General features: G+C 39.5%; 1 protein-coding gene across 1 annotated transcript in view; it reads left to right on the forward strand.

The window, feature by feature from the left end:
• The window catches only part of TTC39C (tetratricopeptide repeat domain 39C), a 125018-nt gene that overhangs the window by 48149 nt on the left and 66012 nt on the right, over positions 1-10857 (forward strand). The window contains exons 2-4 of the mRNA XM_017884015.1: positions 1911-1959; positions 3798-3926; positions 7235-7349. Of these exons, the coding sequence (XP_017739504.1) occupies positions 1911-1959; positions 3798-3926; positions 7235-7349 (293 nt within the window). The remainder of the gene's footprint in view (positions 1-1910; positions 1960-3797; positions 3927-7234; positions 7350-10857) is intronic.

Below are 10857 nucleotides of genomic sequence, written 5' to 3' on the forward strand. Positions count from 1 at the left end.
AGCAGGGAAAGGGAAAAGGAGGGAAAAGTCGCAGTACGCAGCACTTGATTGAGACGTGTCTGTTCCTGAAAGACAGAATTCTGTGTCATCCCTTCCTTCACTGACTCGGAATTGCGGAACACCTGCCATGTGTGTAAGGTGGATATGATATGTATAGTAGGGTAGGGTAGCAGCCCGTACTGTTATGCCCAAATAGTGCTATGGGATGAGAAAAACTAACATGTATTTTGAGGCAGATTGTGGGGATGACAGATGCTACAAAAGTATGCTGTTTGATCTAGGTTCATGGGTGTGAGCGCTGGTTAGGGATTCCTCACAAGGGAATTGACCTTCCCATTTCTTTTTTCATGTTGGTTTAAGTAACCTATTAAATGGGATAAGCAGACTCTTGTTAACTGTAGAATTTAGGTAGGTACTGAGTAGATGAAAAAGAAAATGGTAGCAGAAGCTTAATGTTAAATAGAGTCCAGGATGTCACATACACTGTCTTTCTCTAACACACACACAGTGCACCAGGAGAAAAATGAATGTGTGTACCCTTTAACTCAGTAATGCTACCTCTAGCATTTTATCCCAAGAATATATCTGGCCTTGCCTGCAAAAATGTATGTACAAGGTGTCCATTAGGCATATGTGTGTGTATACACACACATTCAGACACATGTAAGTGTGCACCTTCTCTTTCCCATAGACACACACATACTCTCACTTTGCATATATTCTGTATTTATAGTCAGATATTGAATACGTTGTTTCATGCCTTTTTGTAGTGACCATATAGTATTTGCATAATAAAAAATCAATAAAATGATTTTTATTTAAGAAGGTAATTACAACTAGCTTTTCCTTTTAGTGCAATTTATAGAGATCTGGATTTTGTACTATTTTGGATTTGGAAACAGAAAATTTATATTCTTTTATTCTTTAAATTGGTATTGATTTGCTTTCATTTTTGGCTTACAACAAAATCAGATGATTACAAGGAGGGAATGGCTGACTCTTAGGGAGGCATTCCTGAGGTTCTCGGATTAATGAGTGAGTTTGTGAAGTCTGACTCAGTGAAGAGACCCTTTGATCTACTCTAGAAACTATATTGATTTTCTGTGTTGAACATTTGTAACAAGTTGTGCATTTTAAAAATGATCTAACTGGTAACGGTAGAAGATTATTTTAAAAATGAATAATAACTGTCTTTCTTTGGCCATGTTTTTGTAGTTGTCAGATTGTTTCTATCTTTTTTTTTTTTTGAGACAGAGTCTCACTCTTAATGTGGCTGACTTGGCATTTATGTTTCCTCTGCCTGGAACATTCTCCCAGCCTGGAGTGCAATGGCACTATCTTGGCTCAGTGCAACCTCCACCTCCCGGGTTCACACAATTCTCCCTCCCTCGGGCTCCCGAGTAGCTGGGATTATAGACACCCGCCACCATTTGCTGCTAACTTTTGTATTTTTAGTAGAGATGGGGTTTTGCCATGTTGGCTAGGCCGGTCTCCAACTCCTGACCTCAGGTAATCCGCCTGCCTCAGCCTCCCAAAGTGCTGGGATTACAGGCGTGAGCCACTGCGCCTGGCCTGTTTCTACCATCTTTATATTTATTGTGTCAACTCTTTAACAACCACAGTTAAAAAGTGTACTAAGGCAGTGTCTATTCTAATTTGACTTTTTGTTTGCCTTAATTTGAAGAATCAGAGGCAAATTCTATCCTGGCAGATAGAGCTGTAAACCACCTTGCCTCTTTACCTTCTTTATTAGGGTAATTTAATCTGCTTGATGACCTTAACTTCTTTTATCCAATTAGGAGGATTATATGGTAATCATGATATGTCAAATGCTTTTAAAATAAAATTTTACAATGAAAATAACTTTATTGTGTGTGTGTGTGTGTGTGTGTGTGTGTTTTTTTTAACAGAAATCATAGCCCACTAATGAGTTTTGGAGCCAGCTTTGTCAGTTTTTTGGTAAGTTGTTATCTTAAGACCTATTGGCATGAAAGAAACAATTATATAAAGTAATGTCTGTTAGTGGCTACCAGTTATATAGATATACTATTGTAGAAAGTCTTTTAGAGTCTAAAACTGAAGTAAAGTTTTTGCCTATTACCCAATGCCTATGAAATAATCTGTCTTCCCTCATTTTAAAAATAAAATGCTTACGTCTTATTTATAGGGTATTATATTTTAACCAAAGGCCTTTTAGAATAAAATGTAATGGAAAGATCTTCAATAATTAAAATTGCATTCGAGGTAGAAAAAATGGTCTGGGTTTGGGTAATAAAGGTTTGCTCTAAAATTATTGAGTAAATGTGGACTAGAGGACAAGTTAAATGAGCAGAGCTAAAATTTGTCAGTTAGTATTACATTTCCAAATATGAGTATTTGGGAATTGAGGAAGTAGGTTGCAGTTAGGTTTTAAAGTACATTGGGCAATGTGGAAAATGGGATACTTCCATTTTCCAGAAACAGTAATAGCATCACACAAATTATTTTCAAACACGTAATTTTTAAAAAAGACTATTAAAGAATTGCGTAACAGCAAGAAGAAAAAAGTCATGATAGAGACTGAAAAAGAGAAAGCATTTAGATCCAAGATTTAGAAAGATGTCAGCAAATGGGCGTGTCACAGTCTGGCAGTGCTCTACCACAGGTACCACGCCAGCTTCCAGTGAGAAGTTTTTATTCAAGGTATTTATTTCCTCTTATTGCCAGTTAATGCAACAAAAATGTTAAGGGCTATTGTTTGAAAGAATACATTATTCCCAACCCTAAGGAACATGGTACTGGGTGGCGGTTGTAACATTAGAACCCAAGTGATTATAAGGGCTGCAAATGAGATATAACCAAAGGGTCTTGGCTGAGTCTGGTGGTGGAGGAGGAGGAGGAGGAGAAGCAAGGCCACAGCAGGGCTGAGATTTCAGCAGCTTGAGAGGAGGGTTGGGAAGAAGAGTGTGGCAGGGAGGCCTGGACCGAGGTTTGGCTAGAATGGAAAAGTAGGTTAGAGCCATACTGAGGAAGCCTGAAAGGCCAAGATGGAGCTGGTAGAATTTAATAGGAAATGAGGAGCTGGAGACAGTAGGTTCATCAGGTCCTTCAAAGAACCAGGTATCCCGCAGCAAGTCTGTCTCTGCCCCTGTAAGCCCATTCATCTCAGAAACCTCAGTTCTACTGTGTAAAAGTCACAGGTGTTCAGCAGAGATTCAGTAGATTTCCCCTACCCTGTTAAATGTGGCCTGAAAAAGTCCACTAGGATCAGGTGCCTGGAAACAAGCTGTCATGGAATTTTTAAACATAGACAATATAAAATGAATTCCTTGTAAGTGAACCTACTGGAATTGCAGTCCCTGGAAAGACTGAAGATTTTCTAAGAGTACCTACAAGCTGTTGTTTCATTAGCATTTCTGTGCAATTCTTGGCGGAGCCAGGGATCCATATGTGGGTAGAATGAACTTTTGAATTAGACACCATTGTAAAAACTGAATTGAGCAGACCAATCAGAAATTATAGAGAACTTTTGTTGCCATGTTTAATAACCGCAACAACAAAAATTGTAGAAGAGGAATGGCAAGGACATTTATTACCGTATTTTTTTCGTGATGATGTGATAGAGGTATAATCTTATTTCATGTTGAGATTATAGTTTCTTTAAATGAATAGATTATGCCATAACATTGTGATTCTTTTGCTTGCAATAAATAACTTAAGTGTTTTTTTATTTGGAGTTTTCTTATAATAAATTGGCTTAAATTTTCCGATATTCATTCATTCATTCATTCATTCATTCATTCATTCATTCTTGGAAGAATGCCATGATGACATTTGAGGAAGAAAAAATGCAGCTGGCATGTGATGACTTAAAAACCACAGAAAAACTGTGTGAAAGTGAAGAGGCTGGAGTAATTGAAACAATCAAGAATAAAATTAAGAAGAATGTAAGTACTGCGGCTTTAGGTTGTGGACTATGTGCTCCTTATTTAGAATATCACTTTTGTTCATTTAGAACAAAAGCCGTTTGCTTGGTTTTAGTGTTTAGAATATGACTGAAAAACCACAATGTTTCTTTTTTTTTTTTTTTTTTTATTGAGACGGAGTCTCGCTCTGTCACCCAGGCTGGAGTGCAGTGGCCGGATCTCAGCTCACTGCAAGATCCGCCTCCCGGGTTTATGCCATTCTCCTGCCTCAGCCTCCCGAGTAGCTGGGACTACAGGCGCCCGCCACCTCGCCCGGCTAGTTTTTTGTATTTTAGTAGAGACGGGGTTTCACCATATTAGCCAGGATGGTCTCGATCTCCTGACCTCGTGATCCACCCGTCTCAGCCTCCCAAAGTGCTGGGATTACAGGCTTGAGCCACCGCGCCCGGCCAAAACCACAATGTTTCTTACAGTTTTTGGTCATATAAAATGTATCTCTTACAAAAACAGAAGCTGCTTTCAGTCCTCCAGAGCCATTCAGTGTATGTTCTTTTGATATCTTAGAATCATCTTCTTCCATAATGGGCTGTGTGGCAAGGGCTGTTTTAATGAGGTTTTCCTATATGTAATTCAAGTAGAATACGATGACAGTTGATGAATAATAGAATTGCATTTTGGTATAATTCTGGAATTCAGCTGATTACCTAATTTTCCCCAGGCCTCACCAGCCTTTGGTTACAAATAGTCATAATACCATCAGAATCCAGTTTTCCTGATTTTCTCCTCACCATTCCAGTACAAAAGTGCTAGGCTATGGAGAGGCATCCTCCTAACCCTGATGTTACTTGAAGTGCCCAAGGGTCTTGCATACATCACTGACAGATCAGTCTGTTGGATATAGTCGTCAGAAGCCACCTGTCTTCTGCTCCTGCATGCCCGTGCCCTGCCTGTGAAGCATCACAGGACACTGCTTCACCTTGCTCTTGTTTATGGTGTCCACCATGAGAAAGCCACTGATGGGCCAAGGGTCCCACCTCCTGATGCTCCAGAGGGCCAGAGTTTTCCTAGCTTCCTCTCTCTCCAGCCTGACACATCCTGCACAGCAGATGTTGTTACAAATGAGGAAACAGAAGCATCTTGACATTTTCCCAAGTGAATAGAATAGTGAGTGCTGGGGCTAGATTTGGAACAACAATGACCACGATGGATTATGCTAAAATCTAGAAAAAGGGAAGTAGATCATTCTGGTGTGTCTGCTGTGTATACTGTTGACATATTTGCAAAAATCCTATTATTTCTTCTGTCATTGTGATAGCATATAAAGGTATTTAACTTATTTTATTCAAGTTCATTTTGTACTAAGAGGGCAGCATGTTCTATGCTGGAGTGTTCTATTCTTCATTTTAGAAACATTATGATAAAGACCCATGTTTTAAAATGTCTAATCAATGACCAAGTGCTGCTGACTCTTTTTCTTAAAAACCTCTTGAATTCATTGACTGCTCTCCATCCTCACTGCCATCTCTGTAGGTCAGACGCTATCCCACCTGTCTAAGACACATGGGTATTTCTGTCTCCAGTCTCACGGTTCTTTAATGTAGGGGTCCCCAACCTCTGGGCCATGGACCTGTACTGGTCTGTGGCCTGTTAGGAACCAGACCACAGGGCAGGAGGTGAGCTGAAGGGCGAGTGAGCATTGCCACCTGAACTTTGCCTGCTGTCAGATCAACAGCATCATTAGGAGCATGAACTGTCTATGCAAGGGATCTAGGGTGCACACTGTTTATGAGAATCTAACTAATGCCTGATGATCTGGGGTGGAACAGTTTCATCCTGAAACCATTAACTTATCTCCTCCCAACCCCCTAACCCAGTCCATGGAAAAATTGTCTTCCATGCAGCTGGTCCCTGCTGCCAAAAAGGTTGGGGACTGCTGCTCTAATTCATTGTCCATAATATAGTCACTAAAATGCAAATTTCTTGCTTGCTTGGTTTTCAGTGGTCCCCCCTCACCAGCCATTGCCATTATAATAAAGTACAGACTCCTTAATGTGGCTGACTTGGCATTTATGTTTCCTCTGCCTGGAACATTCTCCTCCCTTGTTTCCTGGTTCCTACTCCTCTTTAGCTCTTTCTAGGAGTCCTTTTCCCCAAGGACTCTTGCTTGAGGCCCCCTGCCCTGTTAAGTGTGTCTCCTACAGGTTCCCGTAGTTCCCTGTCTTTACCCTTCAGAGAGCTTTCCACAGTACACAGTAATATGGTCTGTTTTCCTCAGTAGAATGAAAGCTTACATGTCTGCCATCAGTATCCAGTACCAGGTCTGGCACCTGTGTTAATAATTAACATTTGTAATGAGTCCTTGCAATTTAAAAAGCATTTTCACATTCAGTATCTCATTAGCCCTCCCAACAATCCTGCACAATAGATGCTATTACAAACGAGGAAACAGAAGCATCTTGACATTCTCCCAAGTGAATAGAATAGTGAGTGCTGGGGCTAGATTTGGAACAACAGTGACCACGATGGATTATGCTAAAATCTAGAAAAAAAGGGAAACAGATCATTCTGGTGTGTCTGCTGTGTATACTGTTGACATATTTGCAAAAATCCTGTTATTTCTTCTGTCATTGTGATAGCATATGAAAGCTATTTAACTTATTCAAGTTTACTTTGTACTAAGAATGCAGAGTGTTCTATTCTGGAGTGTTCTGTTCTTCATTTTAGAAACATTATGGTAAAGACAATATTTCATAAAAGTGACTTGACTTTTGCATATTTGTATTTATATGACATATTTCAAGTACTGTTTGTGATTTATTCAAAGCTAATTTTTAATTCCGGAATACTTTCTCCTTAATGGAAATGTAGTCAGTTTCTGATCTTTACATCTCAGTTGCGTGCACGAAAAGAATGTCCCTAATGTTATCCTACCTGAAGACAGGTGGCTGCAAAGTTGACTTTTCAGGTTATCTACTTAAGGAATATATTGTACTTTTAAAGATTTTATTTTGAATAAGAAAGACTTTACTCTTTTTTTTAAAAAAAGGTGAAACTCCAAAGATTTTTGTTGCTTTTCATATTCCCCATGAATTCAGTTTGTATCACTTAGAATATTTTTGTCTTTGAGTTACAGGGCTCAAGCAAACAAAACAAAGTTAGACTAACGGGAATTTGGAGCGTCCAGGCTCATAGGATAAATTTGTTCTTGGCTTTGAGTGCCAGGTTTCACAATTCCTATGTAAAATTATTTTGTACAATAACCTAATACTGTTTGGGGGGACTAACGTTGTGTGTGATTTATCAGTGTGGACTTTCTTTCTGCCAAACAGGTTGATGTCCGAAAATCCGCCCCCTCTATGGTTGATCGGCTTCAGAGGCAGATAATCATAGCTGACTGTCAGGTTTACCTGGCTGTGCTTTCATTTGTAAAACAAGAATTGTCAGGTATGCTGAAGCGTTTTTTTTTTAATGATTTTCACTATTCAGTGCACACAATTAGTAATACGCTTTTTAAAAAATGCCTTGTGCTTCAGTCTTTGAAAACGTGGTGCCTCTTTGGAGCATGATACTGATTTATTACTGGGGAAATTGAAACCACAAGTGTTCAATGTGTGTTTAGTGGAGCAGTTTTTGTGCCAGAGTCTGTCTCATCCTCTTGTCTCAAGGGAATTCTGTCATACTTACAGCAATTGCTAGTGCCTTTTATATGTATGTAGATGTATAATACTTTTTCTTTGTGGGAATCAGGTTGTGATCATAACCTTTAAAGTGAAATGTAACTGGCTTAAATTTACGGTTTTCAGGAAGTTGTTAGTAAGGCCTGAGTGCCTTCAATGGTTTCACGTATATTAGGAGATCATTAAACGATTAAAGATCGTTAAAGATTTGCTAATATAGTGGAATTACCTGCATTTTAACAAACTTTAGTGAGGGATATAAACTAATTTCTTAATGAGTCTGTCCAAGACAAACGTTTTCTAGGGTTAGCTTTAATTTGTTGAGTGAAATAGATTCAAGTGAGCCCCTAAAGCTTGTCCTATGACTGAGTCTAAAATGGACCTAATTATTTTAATTTTGTGGTTATGGTGGTCTCTGATATTGACAGCAGAAACTTGCCATTTTGGTAGATAGAATTTACTTGAAAAAACTGAAAATTCTAAAAGGAAATCAATTCAAATTTACTGTCAGAAAGATATTTTCTCCTAAACCTTAAATGAAGGATATATTTCTTTTAAATTATAACATACTCTTTTCTTTCTAGCCTATCAGAAGCCAGTTTTCCCCCCTTTTTCTTATTTCTCTTGCTGTTTCCGTCTTTGTCTCTGTCTCGTACCAGGGATGCTTTGCTTCTGTTTGGCTGAAGTCAAAAGTGGAATTTAACTTTTATTTTGACCTCTGAAATTTGGACTTCTAAATATTGATCTTTCTTTTAAAATATGTTCTATGATGTACATTCACTGTTTGCTTTGGTTAAATAATTCTTTTTCTCCTTAACCATCTTCTCAGAACTCTTCTAATAATACCTTACTTATATGGTCAAGAACTCATAGCTCATGTGAATTTTCTATAATGCAGTAATGTCAAATCCCCCATTTGGAGTGCACTGCTGACTCAGATACAAAAGAGTACCGGAGCTTATCTGGACCTCACTGGTCAAGACAAGAGCTCTGTGATTTTGTACTCCCTTTTCCTGACACTCAAAGACTCTCATAAGGAGCTAATTTTAACCATTAAGAAAATATCTGGCCAGGTGCCTTGGCTCACACCTGTAATCCCAGTACATTAGGAGGCTGAGGCAGGCGGATCACTCAAATCAGGAGTTCGAGACCAGCCTGGCCAACATGGTGAAACCCCATCTCCAATAAAATACAAAAATTGGCTGGGTGTGGTGGCAGGCACCTGTAATCCCAGCTACTTGGGAGGCTGAGGCAGGAGAATCACTTGAACATGGTGGGGGTTGCAGTGACTTGAGATTACTCCACTGCACTCCAGCCTGGGTGACAGAGCAAGACTTAAAAAAAAAGAAAAGGAAAGAAAAGAAAATACCTGTTGAGAGAGGAGGATAAAGCAAATGTAATAAAAGTGTGAGAGTGTATCAGAACTTTTTTTTTTTTGAAATGGAGTCTCGCACTGTTGCCTGGGCTGGAGTGCAGTGGCACGATCTCGGTTCACTGCAACCTCTGCCTCCCAGGTTCAAGCAATTCTCCTGCCTCAGCCTCTGGAGTAGCTGGGATTACAGGTGCCTGCCACCACACCCGGCTAATTTTTTGTATTTTCAGTAGAGATGGGGTTTCACTATGTTGGTCAGCCTGGTCTTGAACTCTGACCTTGTGATCTGCCCGCCTCGGCCTCCCAAAGTGCTGGGATTACAGGAATGAGCTGCCGTGTCCAGCCAGAGCTTTTTAAATGAGTATATCTGTCTTTCATTTGTTCAATCATTGATCCATTCAACAAATAATTATAGAGCACGTGCTGTGTGCTAAGCACTTAGATAAGCAAACACAGACCTAGTCCCTGCCCTCATGAAGCTGAGAATTATCAGATAATAGTATTTATATTTAAGATTATTCTGATTGTAAAATTACTAAATATTAGTATGGAAAATTTTGGAAAGATAGAAGGCAAGTCATCATCTCCAATTTCAACACTTAGAGAAAATCTCTTTTTATGAATAATCATCTGCTTTATATTTCTTTATCTTTTTTACAAAATTGAATCTATAGTATTTTATATCTTATTTTCTCTTTTTCAATTATACTTTGGATATTTTCCCTATGACTCAGTTTCAGAACATAATTTTAAATAATAGTGAGTTAGTTTGTCATATGAATATGCCCTAATGCATTTAATCAATTCCTCATGGACATTTAGATTGGTGTGCATTTTTGGGGGGTATTAGTGAGGTTGAACGTGCTTTTGTATTTTATCCATAAACTGTATTTCTTTCACAAATTATCTTCACAGCCTTTGCCTGTTCTAATAGTTTGATATTATTGTTACTTAATCCTATTTATCATAGTATTTGACAGCATTCTTGGGTCTTCCTGAAGTCCTATGATTTATTGAATATGATATTGATGTTGAAGTGAAATTCTCATAGGCATGAAAGCCTCGGGTTGTCATAAACTTATGTAGTGGTTATTGCTTTGTGAATAGCTCAGTATTTGTTTCAAACAAAGACAACCAACAGTGTGCTCTGTTTGCCTTTCAGACACCCAGTGGGTTATTAAGCTACAAATAATTTGTTTACTTCATTGTTGGGATCCACATTTCTTAGAAAACATTTTACATGGATAATTTTCTTGGGGGAAAAAAAAGAACTCACAAAGCTCCTTGCTGGAGATGTTTGTTATGGGTGGCCCTCCCCACCCCTGGAGCAGGGCAGCACTGAGGGGCCAGGGGCACACACACAGGCCAGAGCTCTGGTAGAGATGAGCCAATGTGAACTTTTTAATGGTTCATGCTCTTTTTTTAAAAAAAAAAAGACAGCTTCTCGCTCTGTCATGCAGGCTGGAGTGCAGTGGCACAATCTCGGCTCACTGCACAACCTCTGCCTCCCAAGTTCAAGCAATTCTTGTACCTCAGCCTCCCAAGTAGCTAGGATTACAGGTGCATGCCACCACTCCTGGCTAATTTTTTGTATTTTTAGTAGAGACGGGGTTTCACCATATTGCCAGGCTGGTCTCGAACTCCTGCTCTTAAGGGATCCACCCACCTTGGCCTCCCAAAGTGCTGGGATTGCAGGCGTGAGCCACCATGCTCAGTCAATGCTTCTTACGTTTAAAAGAGCTTGTGTTTGGCCAGGCGCCGTGGCTCAAGCCTGTAATCCCAGCACTTTGGGAGGCCGAAACGGGCGGATCAGGAGGTCAGGAGATCGAGACCATCCTGGCTAACACGGTGAAACCCCGTCTCTACTAAAAAATACAAAAAACTAGCCGGGCGAGGTGGCGGG

This window comes from Rhinopithecus bieti, unplaced genomic scaffold (genome assembly GCF_001698545.2).
Source record: "Rhinopithecus bieti isolate Rb0 unplaced genomic scaffold, ASM169854v2 scaffold_13577, whole genome shotgun sequence".
Taxonomy (NCBI): Eukaryota; Metazoa; Chordata; class Mammalia; order Primates; family Cercopithecidae; genus Rhinopithecus; species Rhinopithecus bieti.